This window comes from Typopeltis vanoorti, chromosome 17, assembly GCF_054136105.1.
Source record: "Typopeltis vanoorti isolate ZY-2024b chromosome 17, IOZ_Tvanoo_1.0, whole genome shotgun sequence".
In the NCBI taxonomy this organism is placed as follows: Eukaryota; Metazoa; Arthropoda; class Arachnida; order Uropygi; family Thelyphonidae; genus Typopeltis; species Typopeltis vanoorti.
Genome location: NC_143565.1, coordinates 3,624,197 through 3,648,145, shown reverse-complemented (window position 1 = coordinate 3,648,145; position 23,949 = coordinate 3,624,197). Strand labels below are relative to the sequence as shown.

The following is a 23,949-nucleotide window of genomic DNA, read 5'->3' as shown; positions in this document are numbered from 1 at the left end:
CCATTTGACATCATAATAGTCCAGGTCTATTCATCCATTTGAGAAAGTATTGGTGAAATAACTATTCTATAGCAATTTGAAAGTAATCTTGAAATGAGTACCAAAAAAAAAAGATATACTAATCATTGGAGGAAGTTGGAATGCAAAGACTGGAAAGAACAATGAAGAATGGAAAAGAATAATGGACAAATATGAATGTTGTTAAATCAATGAAAGAGGAGAAATAATGCTTGAGTTTGCCTTGAAGAATGACACAGTAATTTGCAACACAGAATTCCAGCAAAAAAAGACTGCAGGAAGTAAATATGGTGAATATTGATGTTAAACAGGATGCTTATAAGCAAGAGATGGACCACATCATTTCAGCAGCATCAAACATTTCAAGGAGTAGACATGGATCATAACTTAGCAATCATCAATATCTAGTTGGAACTCAAGTGAAGGCATAGTTTCATAGAGAGAGACTTGCAGACACTGTGTGAGGAAATCACAGGAAAAGTGTATAGGAAGGTGCTTTAAGAAGAACTGAAATCAATTATGGAAATGTAATGGGAAGAGAGAAAAAAGAAAGTGGTGTCTGGAATCAAAAGAGTAGTGTGAACAGGAAAGCCAAAAAAAAGGAGGATCTCACAGGAGACATTAAAGATTAGGATAGAGATTTCTGTGGAAATGGAAGAACAGTATAGAACAAAATGCAATGAAGTGAAGAAGGCAGTTAGAAGAAATGGCTAGAGGAACAGTGTAATGATATCTACTATGGTGAATACAGAACAAGAGAAGTATATAAGATGATCAAATACTTCAACAAGAAAAGAATCCAAAGCAAAGACCCATAAAAGATGAAAAGGATAAAATTTTGAAGAACACAGACGAAATAGTAGAGAGATGGACAAAATACTCCGTTGAGCTATATAAGACACGGGAGATGCTGAGGTGCAATAACTAAAACTATGGATGAACTACCCCAGTTGTGTAACAAAGAGAAAACACTAAAAAAGTGGCAAGATTACTTCTAATGCCCATTCACAAAGAAGGAAGCAAAATGGACTGCAAAAACATAGAACAGTTGCTCTAACAAGTCGTTTGGGAAGAGTACTTATGATGATATTAACTGAGATAATAAGAAAAAATAATGGAAGAAAATCTGAAAAATGAGCATGCAGGATTTAGAAGAGACAGAAGTATTGTGCACCAGATATTAATGTTAAGATTGATTATAGAGAAAGCTCTTTGTGAAAATGCTTATACTTTGTTGACTTTCAGAAAGCATTCAACAGTATAGATCAGAAAGTGGCATGGACTGTACTGGAATCTTATGGATAGGAACCTGATATGTGTCTTTTGCCGAACATCAATGACAACATAGAAGCTGCAATGAGAAATTAGAAAATAGTTTCGGAAAAACAAGAGACACAAGACAAGGAGACCCAATATCCTCAAGCATCTTTACCTTTCTTTTGGAAAGAACAGTGAATGTCATAAAGCAGTAGTTCCCTAAGTGTGTGTGCCGCGTCACCCTGGGGAGCTGCGGCACAGGGGTGCCACGATTACAAAATTTTCATAATTTTATTTCCATTTTCAATTCATTGTGATAGGACGCGACATCTAGCTGACCTGGTGCAAACCAATAACTCACTTAGTAATAACTGTTTGCAGAAGCCTCTACAAATGGTTACTAGATGGCGCTCTACAATAATTAAGTTTCTCTGTTGTTTTAGTAGTTTCTCAGTACTTTGTATTCGTATATAAATAGCTGTCGGTTTCGTGTGGTCTTAGTGTTGAATTAGTTTTTGGAGATCGTATCAACTGAATATTGTTGTGATTTAGTCAAGTGAAGTTTTTGAAGTATTTCTTCTCATATGTATTTTTAAAAATGGATTGGTTTTTACTAAACAGTAATAAGCGTTGTGAGAGAGAAAATAAAGAGGTTACACCGTCAAATAGTGGCAAGAGTGTGAAGAAGCATAAATATCAAAAATATGATGACAGTTATTTGGACTTTGGTTTTACGTCGACAGTATGACATATTGACACCAGAGTGCATGCTACCAAATAAGTTGAAACGCCATTTAGAAACCAATCATCCCAGCATGGTTAGTACATCTCGTGACTACTTTACCAGAAAGTTAAAAGAGTTAAATCAACAAAAAGGTAGTTTTTATAAGCAGGCGTCAATACTAAGCAATGCTTTGCTAGCATCTTACAAGGTGGCACATAGAATCGCAAAATATAAGAAGCCTCATACCATCACAGAAGAACTCATTCTACTGGCTGCTGTAGATATGGTGAACATTATGATCAGTGAGTCTGCTGAGAAGCTGCTTTCAAAAGTGCCTTTGTCCAATAACACCATCAGTCGCAGAATACAGCACATAGTGAAGGACCTCAATGATCAATTAATTGAAAAAATAAAAGGGAAGGAATTTGGGTTGCAGCTGGATGAGGCGCAGATAATAATAATGATGCTCACTTGATTTGCTATATACGGTTTCTAGATGATAATAACATTGTAGAAAACCTTCTCTTTTGTAAAAGTATCACTGCTGGTGCTAAGGCTCAATACTTGTTCGAGATCCTTGATACTTTTATATCCAAAAATAATTTGAAGTGGACTAAGTGCATTGGTGTCTGTACTGATGGTGCTCGTTCTATGTCCGGCTGTCATGGAGGATTGCTGGCACTTATTCGAAACAAAGCCCCTGATGCACTATGGACCCATTGCATTATTCACAGGGAAGCATTCGTGTCAAAATATCTGAGTCGTAGATTGAACCAGGTCTTAGAATATGTAGTGAATGTAGTAAACTTTATAAAAACTCGGCCGTTGAAGGCAAGGTTTTTCAAAAAACTATGTGAGGATATGGGATCCAAGCACACGTTTTTGTTGTACTACAGCACTTCACGGTGGCTCTCTCGTGGTAATGTTTTGTCTCATACGTTTGAACTGCGACAGGAAATTTATATTTTTCTTAAAGAGGAAGACCACAAGTATACTGAAAATTTTGTGAATGAAGTTTTTTGGTAAAACTAGCATACTTATATGATATTTTTGAAAAAATGAATGCTCTATCTCCCTGCAGGGATGCAACATGCACCTTTTAAAGTCGATTGAGAAAATTCAGCTTTTATAAAAAAACTAAAACTATGGAAAAGAAAAATGAATGAAGATGGAGGCAAAGAATGTTTCCCCTTGTTGCAAGTTTTGACCTCCAATGGAGTTGATTTCTCTCGAGGTATGAAATCCATTTTTGAAGAGCACTTATCACCTGGTTTGAGAAATATTTTCAAAATGATAAATATCGATAAATTTGCATGGATTCAAGATCCATTTAATGCCAGTGCTCCATCTGAATTTACTGCTGCAGAAGAAGAGAATCTTATTGAGTTGTCTTGCGACAATACGTTGAAAACAAACTTTAGCAGCATGGAATTAACTGAATTTTGGATATCAGTGAAAAAGCTCAGAGAATTTTAATTCTATTTGTGACTTTTTATTTGTGCAAAGCTGGATTTTCGGCGGTCGCTGTGATAAAAACTAAGTATTGCGCGAAAATCAATGTGGAGAAGGAAATGAGGGTGGCTCTGTCCAGTTTGATTCCAAGATTTGAGAAAATGTGCAGTGATCAACAAGCTCATCGATCCCACTAATGATAATTAGTTGAATTTGTTCGATTACTTTTTTTTGTGATCTTAAATACGTTTTATTTATTTTTACCTAATCCTTTAATTAAAAAAAAAATTATTCGCTATTTCGCAAAGTGCACTTGTTAGAATTTGATATAGGGCACCTTGGGAAAACCTGGATTCAGCAAGGGCACCAAGAATTGAAAAAGTTTGGGAACCACTGTCATAAAGGATAATATAAGTGGAATTTCAATTCAAGATACAAAAATAAATAATTTATGACTTGCTGATAATGTAGTCATTATTGAAGAAGATGAAGAGGAACTATAAAGAACAGTGCTAAAGCTAAGTGAAGGTATTAAATTGTCTTTTATAATCCTGATGTATAATGTAAATACATTTTCCTCCTAACATTGCATATTCTGTCCCCAAACCTATGTATCCGGTGTTTCACTTTACTTCATACGTGAAAACTAAATTTTCTTTTTTATATATTTGGGTCATCAGAGAATTGGGGAAGCTGCTTATTTGGGACAAATCTTAAAGAACCAAATCAATATTGAGAAAATTGCCAAAGTTTTTTTTTTTTTTTTTTTTTTTTTTCACTTATTTGAGACTGGAAATACAGCACTCAAGATTATTATTATGATTCAGGACTTCCATGGAGTCACAAGACTCATCCTGGGAGGCCCACCTTAGAAAACACAGTATATCATAGCACTCCTTATACTCATTCACTATTTGTGCTCTCACCACCCTATAAAGCAATGCATTCCACAGTTTGACCACCCTCCATGCAAAGAAACTACTCCTCATCCTCTTGCTCACAACTTCCAGGGATGGCCTTTGATCCTCACTCCTTCTCCCTCTTCCACCAGTATCAATCCTATAACTGCCTCTCAACAGTTTAAATGTCTCAATCATATCACCTCTCCTTCTTCTATCTACCAAACTTTGCAGTCCACATTCCCTCAGTCTGTCCTCATGACTAATATTGTACAGTCCTGATATCATTTTTGTTATCTACCTCTGCACTCTTTCCAAAGTTAATTTATTCCCCTTTGAATCCTGGGGACCAAATTTGATCCAGATGTAGTTTGATCAGGGCTTTTATACATTGGAATGACAACTCTTTTATCTTTGCTGGGCTGGGCAGTAATTATCCCTGTAAGGTAATCGCTTGTTAATGGTTAGTTTAATGCTTATTGGCACAAGGAGTGCAAAGATGATACTGCATCAGAACCACAGCTTATAAATGACTTTATTCCTCCACATATTTTAGGTGTGACAAATATCTCATCACTCCTCTCACTTATACAGCTTATACAGCATATTACCTTCTGAGGTGGATAGTTTCTAACTTGTGTTAGTTGAGTGCACTTGTGTCACTTTTCATGCTGAGCCAATGCCTAATCATAGAGATTTTTGCATTTTTCAGTGCTCTCTTTGTAATAATTTTGTTTTCAATTTTAATTTTATAAAATTTGGACCCTTACCAAGATGCCATGTAAAGATTTATCATTAGCCAAGAAAAGTCTTAGTCGACCAAATCAAAGACCATTTGCTCAATACAATCATTTCAGTACTCTAGTTATCTCTGCCAGAGATAACTAGAGTACTGAAATCTACCAAAGGTGCCAAATTCTATTATACATATTTAGCACTTATCCCAACATATGAAAGCTATCACATATCCAGCCTATTCCAAAAAAGGAGATAAAAGTCAAAGTACTGACCAATTGCAATCACCTCAGTCCTGTCCAGAATAATGGAGAAAGTCATCAATAGCCAACTTCTCAACAACCTAGAGGCCCACCAGTTAATCAGCGACCATCAGTATGGATTCTGTTCAAGATCCACATCTGACTGCTTAGCTTACATCACCTACCACTGAATGTGTGCAATGGAAAGGTGATTTGGAGAAATGTGTTGTTACTTTTTGCATTTCCAGACCTTCGATCATGTCTGGCATCCATGCTAAATAAACTACCATCCTTTGATCTACCTACTACCCTAATTAGGTTGCTAGTTTCCTCCCTGGTCATTCACTGCATATCGTAGTTAATGCCTCCCCCCCCTCTCTCTCTTCAGGCTTCATCACCAATGTAGGAACATCTGATGAGTTTGTCCAAACATCTGCCCTCTTTCTCATGTACATACCTCACTCGCTACTAAACCTATCCAAGGTTTTGCAGATGATAGTACTCTCATCTCATTTCACAAACCATGCAGTGTGCAGATATCTCAATCTTCAAGATCATATATGACTGTGCCTTAAACATTTATCTGCATACTATCCTTCAATGGGGTGAAGACAATCTGGTCATATTCAATGTTACCAAAACACATTCTTGCCTACTTCTCTCACAAAAGAAATATCAGCTCACATTTCCTTACTCACAGTAATACAGAAATCACCAGATAAGATCATATCTTTCTGCATGGACCAACATTCACCTCCAGTCTCTCCTGGCATAAACACATCATATCAATAGTTCAAAATGCCATTTTACCCAACCAACTCTATACTATATACAAATCCTAAATCAGCTCATGCTTAGAATACTGCTCACATGTTTCTCAAACACATGGAAAGGCTTATGTGTTCACAGTACATGTTTTTTATTTTCACTGTATTGATGACAACACAGAATGATAAGAAAATAATATTTATTAACTTATTTGCTGGTATAATATCCGGCATCTTCAGAGCATAAAAACAATTTGTCACAGTATGTGAAACAACAACAATTTGGTATAACAGTGGGCTAGTTTAAAAAAATTGTATCTATGTTGGAACAACATAGATGGCACCTAATTAAAAGTTTAGTTCCTTGTGTTGTCTGTTACAATTTTTTTAAACTAGTCCAACTGTTATACCAAATTGTTGTTGTTTCGCATACTGTGACAAACTGTTTTTGTGCTCAAGATGTTGGATATAATAACAACGAAATATCAGCAAATAAGTTAATAACTATTATTTTCTTATCATTCTGTGTTATCATCAATACTGTGAAAATAAATGACATGCTCACATGTTTGGTTGGAGCACCTAAAACTTCTCTAAAAATTCTTGATGTCCAGAGGAGAGCAATTCAGCTTGTAAGTGATCCCTCTCTTAGAGATTCACTTCAACCTCTATCTCACAGGACAATGTTATGGCTTTGTGTCTGTTCTACACTTATTTCAGTGTCATTCCTCCAATTTCTATTGCACCTAATATAATAAATTTAATGCTTCTGCCTGGTATCTCCACTTGGGCCTGGCTCCCACTGAAGAGACCTCAGTAAAGGTCGAAACTAGTCTGGGTTGTGGCCCTTCCCTTAATGCATAACATTAGACATATCCGCAAGGAGATGTGTTTTGCATTATGGGAGATACTGAGATAGGAGTGTTGGTAGCTTGCCCCACCTTTGCAAGGAGTGCCTGGTGTTGTACCACCTTACCCCAGTCCTGAAGATACTTTCAGGGGCAAACTTTGTTTGCTCACACTTGGATAAAGGATTAAACTAAATTTATTATACTCTAACCAAGTGAAAAATAAACTTTCAACATTCTATTGCACCTGTTAATATAAAAAACCTGACATGCAGAAATAGAGGTTATGATGCCATAGTATAAGGCCTTGATCTGGCCTCATATGGATTATTGTGCACAGATTTGGTCACTGGGTTTTCATGGTGATAAGGATATGTTGGAAAGGTCCAGAGAATATTCACAAAGGTAGTCAGTGGTCTTTGGAATGTGAAGTACAGCAGATTGAGAGAATGTAAGTTGGAAAGCCTTGTGAATGAGAGGAGGGGGGGGGAATTATGACATGTCCTTTCATATGACATGGACATGTCATAATTTCATATGACATGTCCATGTCATATGAAATTATGTGTTGAATGTGTATGGCGGCATGATCGTAATACCCATTATAGGATCATAGCCTAATTACTTGTGATTAGCTAATGTTAGTTTGTAAATATTTAGTATAGCATTGAATTGAGTAATCACAAAAATTGAATTGTACCATGTTAAAGATTTTAATAAACCTTTGTTCAATGATAAAAAAGTTGTCTGAAATTGCTGTCTAATGCACCACTTGAAAAATACGAACCTAATCACGCGGGAAATTAATGTGTTAAGAAACGAGATAAAGTGTCACTTCTGCAACATGGTTACACTTTCTGACATATTTTAGTTCTTTCTCCTTGTTTTTGCATATAATATCTTAAACTAAATGTCCCAAAAGGCGCAGTATAATACAAATATTAGGGATACTAAGGGGAGAAATAACTTAGATATTAGTAAAAATTTTGGTGATATCTCGAACATAGATAATAGTAGAACATAGATAAGCAGAAATTATTAGATAGAATAAAAATCATAAATTGGGACACAACAGTGTGTGCCTCCCACGATGAGTATCTGACTCCATGGAGGGTGAATGTTAATAATAATATAGTTCCAGATGTTTTCAATATTGTAATTATCTTTCAGCTGTTTTCACTTTTCAATTTTTGTTTTAATTCAATCATGCATTTTCTTCTCTCGTCTGTTTTATCTAGTTTGTTAACATACTTCAGATGATTAATTGCATGTACTGAAAATTAGTTACTGTTTATTTTGATCCTAAGTATAGCACTTGTTAGAAATTGGTCACTATCACACTCATCCCCTCTAACTCTGAATATTCTTAATGCAAATCTTGTCTTTTGCTGATTATAATATGCGTATTTGATTAAATGTATATCCATCAGAAGATTTCCATGTTTGTTTGTTTGTTTGTATGTATTCTTCCTTATGAACATAGTGTTGATTGTTATTAAATTTCTAAATGTGGCCAAAATTAATCAATCCTTCTCCATTAATATTTGTTTCTTCATGAAGGCTTTTGCTTCCAATAACTTTTTTGGCATGACTAATATTGTACTTAAACACTGTATCAAGGATACAAGTAGTATGATAAAATAGCTTATTATTAGTTATTGTTATTCATAAACAGGCAAAGGAATTAATCAAACTAAACTGTAAATGAAGCATATGAAGAAGAACCAAATTTTTCTGATATGTTCAATCTCTTTGATATTAAGATTTTAGACGTTAAGATAACATTGACCAGTTAGGTATCAACAAGTTGTGTATTGGGGCACTGTATACCAAAAAATGGAAGTCACCAGAGGCATACCACAGACTTTGGAGTTTTCAATAATATCATAACTGAAAATTAAATGATTTTTAATAGAAATAGCAAAACTTATAGGCAATGGAGCCACTCCATTCTCCAGCCAAGACAAAATGAGTTCTGATATAATAGATAGTTTTACATTTCACTCTCCAACATCGTTTTCTCACAAAATGGCCAGCATACCATTATGTTCTGTATCATTATATTGCTGGTCTTGTATCAACATTAGTTTTTTTTGTTCTTTAATTTTTAGTTTTCATAATTTTAATTAAAAATCTATAGTCCATTCCATTCATCATCATCTTTGTTTACCAATTATATTCATATTTCATTTTTGACTACTGAATATACACTCATGAGCAGTTGAATTAGAGATACCTGCTGTGTTGGCGAAATGGTGCTGTGGTCGCCCCGGCGAATGGAATAGTGGCGCGTGATGGGGATGTCATCAGACCTTGTACTGACCATCTGAGTAATAGTCGAGCACAGAATGGGAAAGACTCGAGATCTCAGCGAGTTCGATTGCGGCCAGACATATGGGGCACTCCATCTCCGAAGTCATGCAGGCACTGGGCTTTTCACGGGCCACTGTGAGTACATGGAATCAGGTAAAACCACAGCTGCCAGGGAAAACTGCCGTAGTGTACAATGTGTCGATGACAGGGGATGCCGTCGGCTAGTTAAGATGGTAACAGTGGATAGACAGGCCACAGTGCCACAGATCACTCACCAATTCAGTGCTGGACAACAACGACGTGTGAGCAGCCACACCATCCAGAACTGTCTCCTCACTATGGGGTACAGAAGCCACTGCCCGACTAGGGTACCTCTGCTCACCGCATGTCACAAGGCACAATGATTAGCATGGGTGCAGGAACACCGGCATTGGCCCCTCGACGCATGGAAAAAGGTCGCCTGGACTGATGAGTCGAGGTACACATTGGTACACGCCGATGGCAGGGTACGAGTGCGTTGCCAAGCACATGAAGTGATGGATCCCTCATGCCAGCAGGGTACAGTTCAGGCCGGTGGTGGTGGTATCCTCGTATGGGGACTGTTTACGTGGGATGAAATGGATCCCCTGGTACATCTACCATCGTCCCTCATCGGCGAACGATACAGGTACCTGCTGTCAGATCATGTGCACCCATTTCTGCGCCTACAACACCCTGCAGGAGACCTGTACCTATAGCAAGACAATGCACCGGCCCACCGCTCCAGAATTGTGACTGAGTAGGTGGATGAACACTCCACGAACATGAGGATGCTTGACTGGTCCCCAAGGTCCCCTGACTTCAATCCTATTGAACACATCTGGGATGCTGTCGAAAGAGATATACGCACCCTGGACCCTGCTCCGACCAATCTCCATGCATTGTGGGAGGCTGTGCAGTGGTCATGGATCAGTTTAGCTCCCCAACGCTTCTGGTGGCTTGTGGAGTCCATGCCATGGCGCATCGCTGCCATCATCAAGGCAAAAGGGGATGCTACCTGCTACTAGACAGGTATCTCTAATTCAGCTGCTCATTAGTGTATGTATTTAAGTTTCATTCTCGAAACTCTTATTGTATGTGTTTCGGCCCACCAAGTTCCAAATATCTTGTCATCCCAACCTTTTAAAATTACATTACCAGGCATGTCTTTTAACTACCCTTTAATATAATTAAAATTTCATATTAGGTCTAATTTTGCCTTTGGTTGGAGAACAGGATAGCTCCCTCACCCAGTAAACTTTGCTATTTCTATTATTGTTTTTATTCAAGAACATGAAGCTAAGATTCAGGAAATTTCTATATGGATAATTTTTATATTGTATTTATTTTTTCCAGACTTCAGACTGGAATGAGAGGAGCATTTGGTAAACCACAAGGTACAGTAGCAAGAGTTCATATTGGTCAAGTCATCATGTCTGTACGTGCCAAAGACCAGCATAAAGAAAATGTTATTGAAGCTCTTCGAAGAGCAAAATTTAAGTTTCCTGGTCGTCAGAAGGTAAGTTGTCAATGCAAAATGATAAAATTTCATGAAATCTGCATGTCTTAAAACTGCCATATCTAATATAAATTTCTTAAGTGAAAAAATATTTTCAAGAGATGGGCTCCCAACAGGGAAAAAGAGTGTGTCAGACTTTCATCCTCAAAAACTTGAAACTGGAATTGGGGATAATTAATGCTTCTACATATGAACATCATTAGTTAATCTAATTTTGTCTGGTTACTTAGTATGTAGTATCTTACTACTTAGCACTGTAATTTAACAATCTTTCAAAGTATATAGGGTAATTCAAAAATAATTGAATTCACATTCATATATTTATTACTCAGTGAGAAGGTTTCTTATAAACTTGTGGTATGCAAAGTGCAAAATTATCCTTAAAAGTTTTGAGTTTTCTTCCAGATTTTGGCACCTGAAGTTGTACATATTACTGTCACCAGGAGAAACTTCACTGTTCATGATGTGACATGAGAGGGAAAACTCATTTATTATTGGAATTGGCTAAACTTGATTTTATAGCTGCAGTGTAAAGATCATTCCATGCATGATACAACAAACCTACACCATGTCATAATAAGATTTACCACAGGCACAAACATATAGAGCAAAAAAAGGTTGAATCTGTAATGGAGAGCACAGGGTGACCATGCATGTGCATGGGGGGAATCAGTAATGCTAACTACTCAGGAATTAGGCATCCCTCAGTCCATATTTTGGCACATTCTCCATAGGGGTGGTGGAAGATGAAACCTTATCACTTGCACCAGGTCCTGACAGAAGAAATTAAAGTGAAACAATACAACTTCTGCTGCAGTTTTCAGAATCACATGGAAAATAAAGATAACTATACAAATTGTCTCATGTTCCGTTAAGCAGAAAAGCGAATTTCATAATGTTCACATATGGGGCACTGAAAATGCACATTGTGATTGAACATACATAAATTTTAGAAAAATTTCTTTATTTTATGCCACATCATTCAGACTGTTATTTTGTCCATTCTTTTTTACAGATAACAGTGATGGATCATGTATCTAAACATACCGATGGCATGTTTTTTCCCATACTTACAGGAAGGTTTTAACTTCATTTTCCAGCAGAATGGGTCTCTGCCTCTTCCGTTGTGAAATCCAGAGGTTCCTTAATTAACAACTTCCATGGTGTTGGATTAGGTGTTCTTTTTGAAACATCGACTTACCTCTGAAGAGTCCACCCAGATATCACTCCATGTGATTTCTTCTTGTGTGTAGAACCACATGTTTGCACCATCTCTTCCATACAGGCTTGAGAAAATTAAGGAACGCATTGTTGCTGCCATTTCAACCCTCAATAGTAATATGCTACAAAAGATTTTTGAAACATTGACCTACCTCTGAAGAGTATCCACCCAGATATCACTCCATGTGATTTTTTCTTGTGTGTAGAATCATGGCATATGACCCGAGGGGCACGTATTGAGTGTTTGAAAGATTATTTGCATTTGTAACAATAACTGTGATGGTTACTTTACAAAATGGTTTAGTCTTTGTTTGAAATATGTATGTAAGAGTAAAAATGATGAAAACAAATAATGTTGGTATAAAAGAGGTAATGAAAGACTTACAAGTAGCATTATATGGTGATTCAATTATTAAAGGTGTGCTGGATGAGAGGATGCATAAAGTATGTTTTACTGGAGGTAGAATGAGTAGAGTGATTGAGGCATTAGATATGAGAAGTAAGCAAGCAAAAGAGTTGGTAGTTGTAATAGGTACAAAATGACTTGACTGAGATTGGATATCAGGAGGTTGTTGAGATCGTGATAGGAAAGGTAGTAAGCATGTTGCCCAAGGATGACAGTGGTGAGATGAGGCAGAGAGCAAGGATTATGAATGATATGTTAACTGAAATGTGTGAAGAGAAAGCAGTGCAGTTTGTTAATATGTGGAATGAGTTTGAAGAACAAAATGAACTGTATAGAAGCGATGGACTCCATTTGAGTGGTTTTGGTGTGAGTCACTTGGAGAGACTGCTGCTGGAAGATATGATGCTGTCGTTGATGTCATCTGTTCACTCTGCTAATCTTTCTCATAACTCTCATGTTAGAGGTCTCCAGTTTTTGATTGTGTTTTATTTCTAACCCAGCTCTCAGATTCCTAATTTAAAATTTATTTGAACACTGACTTAGTGTTTTGACTAATTATTTTCTTATTCCATGTAAATTTATTCAGCTGACTTCCTACCATACCAACCTTGCTAATAGCGTTATCCATTTCCATATTTAATTTGCCATCTTCACTAAAAACCGTGCTGAAATAATTGAAATGCTTTACTTATTCTATCGGTTCTCTACATCAACAAGATGTAGTTGATGTTTTCATTTTGTGCCTATCTTCATTGTCTTTGTCTTTTGATTGCAGATTTTCATACCAGATATTTTACAGCAGTTATTCAAGAAATCCTGCAGACTTGAACTGGATTTATTTAGGAGCTTAGCATCAGCATAAAGTAAAGAGCTGTTATGTCCTTTTTCTTGACCATTAATATTAATAAATTAAAGATTTAATTCTGTATGTTAGTCAAGTAAATAATAGTTTAATATCTGACGTTTCACTGACTAATATCTGTCAGCATTTTCAAAGGATACACTGGTAAGCAATAGAAAGTAACAAAAACTAGGAAACTAACCGACAATTCTAAAAATTATATAAAGTTATCACTGTGCGTGATAACAATATGACACATGATACAATACGTGTCTCGCAAGTACAACATTTTATTTATTGAGATATTTATTGTAATTTTCATGAAAGTTCATTTCTTTTTTGGTTAAATGATCTGATTAGAGTTTTCCATATATCTGGTAGGATTAGGCCTTGATTCTTATTTAAGTTACCTGTTGAACGGGCGACTGTAGCAGCTTCTTTGAATGTTCTGGAATGGTAGTTCTCTTCTATGTAGGGCATATGACTCATATCCCATTCAATATTATGGTTGGCAGAGGCAAAGCGGGAAGAAAGGCCTGATATATCTTGTCTGTTATTCCTTACATAGCCTATGTGTTCCTTCTTTCTTGTTTCAAAACTTCTAGATGTCTGTCCGATGTAATTGATACCGCATGAACAAGGTATGCTATAAACTCCAGAGTATTTGTAGAAAGGATGGCTATCTTTCGGTGATCTTATAAACTTTTGAATGGTCTCAATAGGTTTGAAGGTTACTCTGATATTATATGGTTTTAGAAGAAGAGCTAATTTTCTGGATATGGCACTAACAAATGGAATTGTTATAGAGCTGATGTATTGGGTTTCATCTCGTTGTCTTTGCGGTATGTCACTAAAGAGAATCTTGTTGATGATTATTGTAGGGTAGCCATTTAGGGATAGTTCTTTGGATATTTTCATTAATTCTTCTTGTAAGTCGCCAGGGTCTGTGGTACACTGTATAGCTCTTTTTTTGAGTATATGGATAATGCTAATATTTACTTGACTAACATACAGAATTAAGTCTTTAATTTATTAAGTATACTGTCATTTTAATTTTTAAAACTTATAAAACTGTACTGTACTATGTGTTACTGCCACTATAAAAGAGGAGAATAATTACCGAAATCTTCCTCCGCAATTATATCTTCATTTACTTCCCTATGTAAAGGACTAGGCTGCAGCTCTTCTGGTGTAACCTTTGTTTTTTTTTTGATGAAAATGTCCAGTGTGCTTTGCTTATTCCTCTTCTTCTTTTCATCATAAATTTGTTTATAGCAACCAAACGAATCATGTACTTTCCTTTCTACTAATAAGTAGCATTCAACATTGGGGTCCATGTCTTCAGCCATTTTTAGAACCTCACTAACTGCAGAGAACATTTCTGCAAGACATGAATTGTTTAACTTCCTCTTCTGCAACTCGTTCCTCCAGTTTGACCAATTCTTCGTTGGTCAACTCTACAGGGGAACTTTTTATGAGTTGAACTATGTCATCATCATTCACTTTGAGATTCAAATAGTTGGCTAGGCCCACTATTTCTTCACTCAATTTACGAAGGTCTTCATTTTTTTCAAAACTCCCAAAATCATGCACAAACCTTTTTAATGTCTTTTTCAATATGCCACTCATACATTGAGAGGTCACTTTGTCCCAAGCCACAATAATATTTTTAATAGCATGATAAATATTGAATGCGTTCCAGAATTGCATGAGAGTCTGATCATTTCCTTCAGTGGAAGAAATGGCTTGTGAAAAAGTTGTCTGTAGATAATAAGCCTTAAACTCCCTGATCCATCAGTTGGATCAATGAAGTAGTGTTTGGAGAGAGAAACATGACCTTGATCTCAGGGTGAAGATCACCGATGTAAAGTGGATTACCTTGAGCATTATCTAGAATTAATAAAATTTTAAATTCTACATTTTCTTTCACACAATAGCTTTCCATTTCATTTGCATAACAGTTGATTAAGGCATCCTCAAACAATTTTTGAGTCATCTGCAACTTCTTATTGCTCTGATAATGAACTGGAAGAATATGCTTCCTAATGTTTTTGAAGCCTTGTGGATTCTCACTGTGCCATATCACAAATGGTTTCAGTTTATATCTAGCCACATTATCCTCTAACAGAATCTTAATACGATCTTTAAGAGCTTTGAAACCAGGCATAGATTTTAGCTTTTTGGGAATGAATGTCCATTCAGGCATTTTTCCAAAACCAGGAATCTCATCCATATTAAATATTTGCTGTGTCAAATAATTTTCCTCCATAATAATTTTATCCATTTTCTCCACAAATTCCTTGGCAGCCTTCTCATCAGCACTTGCAGATTCACCATACATTTTCACATTATACAGCATAAAACACTGCTTGAATCTCATGAACCAACTGGAAGAAGCATTGAATTCGTAGTCATAATCGGGCCCTGCTTTCTCCTTCAACATGTTGAAGAGACAGTTCCTTAATGGTTGTGGTCCTAGTGCTAAGCAGAGTGTGTGTTCTTTTGGTTCAGGTCCTCTATCCATGATGCAAGTAGCTTTTCCATATCAATGATAGGACCTTGTCGTTTCTTCATCGACAAGGTCCTTTTCTTCATCGTCGATTTAGTGGAAGCAGATCCTTTCACAGCCTCTACGATTTTATCCTTATTTTTCAAAATGGTCATCACTCTGGAATGAGACCATCCAAAGTCATGTGCAATCACATTAAAAGGCTTACCAGCTTCGTGTTGCTTTAACTTGCAACTTCGTTTCAAGATCAATTGCTCACCCCTTTTTCTGTAATTCTTCTCTAGGTTTTTTGATTGGGCGTGTAGTGGCCATGTTGCACAAAATATCGCGAAACATTTAACGAATAACCTATTTCTCAAACACAAAATCAACACAGGAACTGTTGAAGACATGCTGATTGCCGACTGCCAAGGGAGGTTGCCACTGAATGTGTAGTTGCCACTGCGTATTATGCATTGTTGCAAAATATTTTATTTTTTTACTTTACGCTTGCTGGCATCTTGTTCAAAAGTATAGCCGAAAATGTTTATTCCCTTATGGGAGCATGGACATGTCTTCAAGCAGAAGTAACTCAAATAGACGTAAGTCGTGGAATGACTTTAATATAAATTACAGTAAATCCATAGCTATCTCATGCATTAAAGAGTCATCAGATAAAATAAATAGAATTCTACACCATTAGTCTTAATGTTACTTTTAAACCACCTATAAAATTAAAACACATATTCAACTCCTCCAAGGATCCTTTCTTCCCCTTGTCCCACCCTGAGATATACCTGGGATATATCAAAATGTGAACTTTAATAATCATCACTCTGTATACATGCTAACTCTTATCACCACCCTTCACAAAAACTTGAAATCATTAACACCCTCAAAAACAGAGCTACAACAATTTGCTCTAATGAACAATCTCTTTAAAAGAATTACAAATTACTAGCAATACATTTATAAATAATTGCTGTAGAAAAAATACCATCAATAAATCTTAATAAAGATTCCCTGCAGAATCTTTATTAATAATTCCATAGGCAATTACTAGAAATTAGTCTAGAATGAAAAAAAAAAAAAGTAGAAACCTTTATATATAAAGATTCACCCGCCATTGTTCTGTTATGCATTGGCATATAATACAATCTAAGTAGACAACTTTTTTCTAAACACTCTGTAAATTATGTCAACCGTGCATTCATAAAGATAATACTAAAAATGAGTCTAGAATGAAAAAAAAAGTAGATACCTTTATGTAGAAATAGGGAATATTAAAAATCCAACCTTAAGGTGTAGACACCACATCAAAGGCTGCGCAACAAGTTACCATCATTTGGACTGCCTTTGTACTTGTTTATATGGATCACCAGTTTTCTTTCAGATTGATCCCCATGTGTATTATCTCCTTAGACTTTCCTGTCAATGCTGGCTTCCCTCAGGGCTCTGTCATTTCACTCACCCTCTTCTTGATTTATATAAATGACCTGCTCACCAAAATTTGGTATTGTTTGTTTTCCTGTAAAAAAAAAAAAAAAACAAAAAAGACCTCAGTTCTTCTCTACTTATTTTTGATAATGCTGAGCTCAACAGTCAAGACCAAATCTCTCTTCTGGAAATCTCTCGTACTCCAAACCTTTCCTGATGCAATCATATCACTCGTATAGCATCAACAGCTTCCCAAAATCTTGGCATCCTTTTCCAGTCAAGACGGTACTTCTCTGCTGAACAGTTACTTACTTTGTACAATTCGCAAATCTGACCAACATTGGAATACTGCTCTCATGTATGGAGTGGTGCATCTAAGAACTCACTAAAAATTCTTGATGCTGTTCAGAAAATGGCAGTCCAGTTGATAAATGACATTTCTCTTCAATCACTATTCCCATAGAAGATCAATTCCTGCATTGTGTCTCTTTGACAGATATTTTCATCCATTAGTGTCCGTTATGCCTCATATTCTGCCAGATCTACAGGAAATTATACTACAGCTGCTCAGCATCCTTTTAGTCAAGCTACATACCCATTGAACCTACTGCTCCCAGTCATCTTTCATTCCTTCCACCTTAATTCTGTGGAACAGTCTCCCTCATGAAGCATTTCCATAGGACTACAATCTTCAACATCCAAGAAGAATATTAACAGATGACTGTATTCCTGACCCACCCTCACATGGCTCTTCTGCCTTTTGTGTGTGGGATAAATATATATATATATATATATATATATATATATATATATTTTTTTTTTTTTTTAATCATAGTTCATGACTATATGCTCTGCTGAACAAACTGGCTACAATTGGTTAAAACATAGATAATATAATAACTAAAATAATATAATTGCTATTTGTAATATTTCACCAAATTCAAATTGGCATCATCAGTGAGCAGTAAAGGTATGTGTACACATGGACTATGAATAAATAACATTAATGTGAATAAACAAAGTAAAGCCTAAAGTTCCTGTATTGTGCAGTTTTAATGGGTTTGATTGGATACTGTTAGTCTGAAGGGATACATTTCCCATTTGTGAAGCACTTTTATGCATCCAAATTTATTGAGGGTGGGAAAATTTTTCAAGACAGATCAAGTAAAGACCACCTTGCTTCAAGATGGCAATGCAAGTATGAAGAAATTTTCCTCGAGTTTGCCTTTACCTTGAAAAAACATCTTAATCTCAATAAATTTGGATGCATAAAACTGCCTTACATCTGCAAAATACTCATCTTCAGATGAGTATTTTGTTCAGTTTAAGAATTTAGTCCTTGGTTTGTTTTTGTTACCTTAGTCTCATTAGTTACTTTACTCATGTAGTGTCTGCATCAAAAATATAGTAAATAGTATTTACTAAAATAAAGAACCAAAAGGCTTTAGTTCAACAATGCAAAATTATGTAACTGGATATTAGATGCAGCATAAAAATAAGTTGATTAGAGAGCTTACGGGAATACATGGCAGCACCTATGTTTTCTCTAAGTGGTCTGTGCTAAGGCAAATCTTGAATGCCGGTGAGTGTAAATAATAATAGTAAATAGTAATTAAATTCGTTTAGTTACTATATCATTTTGATTATCATCTTCTTCCTAAAAATACCAATATGAATAACAATGTATAACTTGGAACACCAGAAATAACCTTTTTTTATATATTGCCTTTTAATTAGATTTGTGAAAGTCATCGTCGATTATATAATACAGTTTAAATTTATTACAGATTGCAGTATCAAAAAAATTTGGATTTACCAAGTGGGATTCAGAGGAATATGAGAAAATGAGAGCTGATGGCCGTCTGAAACCTGATGGTGCATACTGTCATTACCGAAATCACCATGGCCCATTTAATAATTGGGAGAAAATTCAGAAAGAGCTCCATCATGTTGTTTAATGATTTATTCAATTGGTTTTTGCAGTCATAGTTCTAAAAGATGAAATATTTTTGTTCTTATGTTTATCTCATATATGCCACATGAGTTATATACTTGTTGCATCATTACATAAGATATTCCTTGCATTCACACTAATAATCATGAAATTAGTGTAGTGCTCATAAGTAGAAAACAGTAGTTTAAGAATAATATTACATGTATAATCACAAAATGCATCGTACTAGTCATTTCATGCCTGTTGATCATATACATAGTTCCATTTTGTGTAATTTGTTTATATAATATACATTTATTTATGAATATGTTTATTTACCAATTCTTAGTCATGTATTAAATATTTCTCACATTAGAAATATTTTAATATCATTAATTTATATTTTAATATCATTTATCTCTTTTGCTGTTTTCTTTCTTAGTGACATCATCCAAGATCTTGTTAAAAAATTTTAACAGGATCTTTTAACGACAAAGAAATTACAATTAAAAGATCATATTTTCAATCTGCTTTTAGATAAGTGTATCCATACACGTATATTGTGTTATATTGAATATCTTTATGTTACGAGGACTGTGGTAAATCACTCAGTTGATCACCAGAGAATTCCATTAGGCATTGTCTGTTTTATATTAAACAAGCTCAAAGTTTTTCTCCAATGACAAAATAATCAAAGTTTTCTGAAACAAAGAAAGAAAATTTTTTTTTTTTCAGAATACAATTTAATGTCCATCTTGATGTGAACATATCATTAAACATATCATCTCTCTCTCTCTCATTTCATGAAGCATATTTAGTATGTTGTACTAAATTGTGTGTTGTACTATTAAATGCCCACAGTACAACAGTATTTAATATTCAAACCACTCTTCCACAATCCTTTATTTAGGAAATTTATCTAATAGTTCAAGTTTCTCGCTGCTCGTTTCCTTATCTGACCTTCCTTTCCTTATGAATGTTTTCTCAACAGTTCTGTGAACTGTTAAGAAAACATTCATATCCACTGATTTCATATCCACGAAGGTTTATATTCACAAAATTGTATTACAATAAACATCACTATCTGATAAGCTGAAAAACTATTCATTTTACTTTTAAGCTTTGAAGTATATTTCATATCATAACAATCTTCTCTCTCCCTCAGCTTTTTTTTTTTTTTCTGTAATTTAGACATTGTGTGTTACCTGCAGAAACTTCAAGCTTCCTACCTACACAGTTTGGTTTTTTATTGTTGCTTTGTTTTTAAACAAAACAAGAAACAAGCTTTGCATACTTTCAAATAGAGAACAAGCATTTCCTTCATAAATGCAGTGTAGTCAAAAATTCATTTCTACTCATCATAAACTTAATGAACAAAGAAATATAAATTGGCTGTGAACACCTGATGCAACATCTGTATTGTATAAACAGCTTTGTTGTCACTTATATCATATCCATTAGTGACTTAAAAAAATTAATTTTGGAAGTTAAGATGTCTGGCAATAGTTTTTCACAGTTTGTTTTAATACTGCATTGAAATTTATTGAGACGCACAAATAGGAATTGTAAGAGAACAGTATGTAAATCTTGATTCTAGTATAAATAAATAAATAAAAAGAAAGTTAGTTCTTGGCTATTTAAATTATGTTTTCAGTTATGTTATTTTAGAAAAAAATAAATAATTAAAACATCTTAGATTTGCACAAAATCATTATTTGGTCAAGATCATTTTTGTCAACTTGTTCTTCATTTACAGTCATCTCCTTCTACAAAATATGTATTAGTAAGTGTGTTTGTCATCATTTCACTTGATTGTAGCTGTAAAGCTCATTATTCATATTTTATTACTTTTTTAACAAAATTGGATTTTTAACTTACCTGTTTTTTGTTTGTTTTTTGTTATTATTCTTTCAGAGATATGTATATTTATCATCAGGAAATGAAAATAAATGTTTGTTATAGATGAAAGTTTCCTAAAGACCCATTCACTGCTTTAAATATGAAACTTTTCTTTTTATGAAAAAGATGATGTGCTATACAGAACTATGTTGTCCCTATTGAATTAAAATGGAATCAAGAGAAAATATAAAATTTATTAGTAATTTAAAAAAAAAAAAATTTTCCCAAATTAACATAATAACAAGGAAAATTATTATTATTATTATTACCCCAAGACCTCATGGAGTCAAAGACTCATCTGGGAGGTCCTTTTATCACACACACAGCTCATCATACCATGCCTTGAACACATTCAAACTCCTTGCAGACAATACTCTCAGGCAAGGTATTCCAATCATTTACAACTCTGCACAAAAAAAACCTGCCTCTCACACCCTCTTTATACAGTTACCAGGGATGACCTCTGGTTCTCCCCCGATCTCCCACTATTTTCTGTAGAACTTCTCCAGCATCGATCCTATAACAACTCCTTACCAACTTGCAGGTCTCTGTTATATCTCCCCTCTTCCTCCTGTCCACCAGACTCTGCAAATTACATCTCAATCTTTTCTCATACTCGACATTCCAGCGATCAGAAACTACCTTAGTCAATTGCCTTTGAACCCTTTCCAACATCTCTTCATCCTTCTGAAAACCAAGTGACCAAATCTGGGCACAATAGTCCATGTGTGGCTTAATCAAAGCCTTATACAGCAGAACAAGAATCTCCCTACTTCTACACGTCAGTGTCCTTTGCATCATTCCCAGAAGCCTTTGTGTTGTCTTCACAATTTTGGCTATGTGTCCCCTAAATTTTAGATCCTTGTACACTATCACCTCAAGATCTCTTATTTACTCTGCCTCTAACAATTAATCCCCACCAAGCATAAATTCTACATCCCATCTTTGTATCCCAAATTTTAAAACCTTACATTTTGCAACATTGAACTGTCATCCCCATTCCCATGCTCATTCACTCAATCTATTAAATTCTTCTTGTAAGGCCACGACATCTTCTCTACTCTTCATAGTTTGTTCCAACTCTGCATCATCTGCAAACAACTGAATATCTCTACCCAAATCTTCACCTATATCATTAATATACAAGTTAAACAGTAATGGCCCCAAAACAGACTCCTGAGACATTCCACTAGTGACTTTCCTTTTCCTGGATATCGCTCCCACATACACAACTTGTTGATACCCATCAGATAGTCAGTTTCCAATCCAATGCACTAATCTAATATCCAACCCCATCTGCTCTAGTTTGACTATCAATTTATCATGAGGTACTTTATCAAAAGCCTTTGCGAAATCTAAGTATATTACTGTGTATCCTTCTCCTCTGTCCAAGGAAGCAGTCACTTTATTGTAATAAGTAAGTAGGTTACTAAAACATGACCTCCCTTTAGCAAATCCATGCTATCCATCAAAGATAATGCCATTGTTGTCAACCCAACTCTGGATCCTAGTTCTCACAAGCTTCTCCAACAACTTAACCACAACACCTGACACACAGATAGGCCTATAGTTTGATGCTTGAGTTCGATCACCTCCTTTATGAAGTGGCACAATCTTGCCCTCCCTCCACTCCTTAGGGACTTGACCAAGTGCAAGACTCGTATTAAAAAAAATATGTCAAGACAGGTGTCAACTCCTTGGCACATTCCTTCAGAATATGTGGTGATGTATTATCAAATCCCACAGCCTTATTAACATCTAGTTTACTCAACTTTCCATACACCTCTTGCTCACTTACAGTCAGTCTCTCCTCCCCATCATCTACTGCTCTCAATCTCTGCATGAATTGCTCATTAAGTATCTCCACCACACATTCTGCAACAGCTGTCTTTATACCATTTTCTCCTATCTTTGTCAATAATCATTCTTTCTTTTGCTGGCTACATATCGAAATAAAAGCTTAGGGTTCTTTTTGGCTTCATTAGCTAACTGCTGTTCATACCTCTCTTTAGCTACCCTCACCAACCAAATCACCCTCCTTGCCTGGTCTTTGTAGACCTCATGGAAAAGAGTGAATAATATATTTAATAACCATTTAGTTCAATTTCTGAAAATTACAGGTCAGCATCAGGCAGTTTGAATACAGAATAGAACATGAACGTGATTATTTAAAATAATAAACGGTGCATAATGTTATACATAGAATAATGCAATTGGATAACAGAGGAAACAGTATTATTTAAAAAAAAAATAATAAAAAAAATTATCTGTGATTATTATTATAATGGCATCTCCATGCAGTCAAAAAACTCATCATGGGAGACCGTACATTGACACACTAACCATTATTCATGCAATACCTAATATACTTCTGCTCTTAAACTCATTCACAGATGAAGCACTCACAACTTCTGCCAAAGCCTTTCACACATTCACACTCTTCAAGCAAAAAATCTAGTCCTAACAAGCTTCTTGACCACACTCTTACACAATTTCCAGGGTGATTCCCCCCCCCTTATGCTATCCCTTCCTGCACTGTACAGGGGGGAAAAAAAAAAAAAGCCAATCTATCCTTATAGGAAGCTTTCCACAGACTCACAACAATCTTTGTCAGTTACCTCTAGATCCTCTCCACTATTTCATCACCAAGGAATCTAGGTGACCAGATCTCTGCACAGTTGGAATAAGATTCTCCTGTCTCTTTGATAGTAAGAGGCAGTCATTCCAGTTCAGGTTCTGATGGGAGCAAGGCGCTTCAGCGCTTTCTCTAAACAAACATTTCAACTTATGGTGGCAACAGTGGAATAAGCTTGTTTCAGACCATAGGATATTGTTGTCACTATCAATTCCATTTTGTGCAAGGTCAAAATTCTTCATAACAATATAAGATGGCATTCCTGCATTCTTTTCTACACTAAATGTTCAGTTTGTC

General features: G+C 35.4%; 1 protein-coding gene across 1 annotated transcript in view; it reads left to right on the top strand.

Annotated features, from left to right (window-relative positions):
• Positions 1–21,086, top strand: part of LOC150097104 (large ribosomal subunit protein uL16-like) — a 94,497-nt gene extending 73,411 nt beyond the window's left edge. The window contains exons 4-5 of the mRNA XM_090406856.1: positions 10,630–10,792; positions 18,973–21,086. Of these exons, the coding sequence (XP_090262982.1) occupies positions 10,630–10,792; positions 18,973–19,143 (334 nt within the window). The 3' untranslated portion in view covers positions 19,144–21,086. The remainder of the gene's footprint in view (positions 1–10,629; positions 10,793–18,972) is intronic.
• Positions 21,087–23,949: the final 2,863 nt, after the last annotated feature.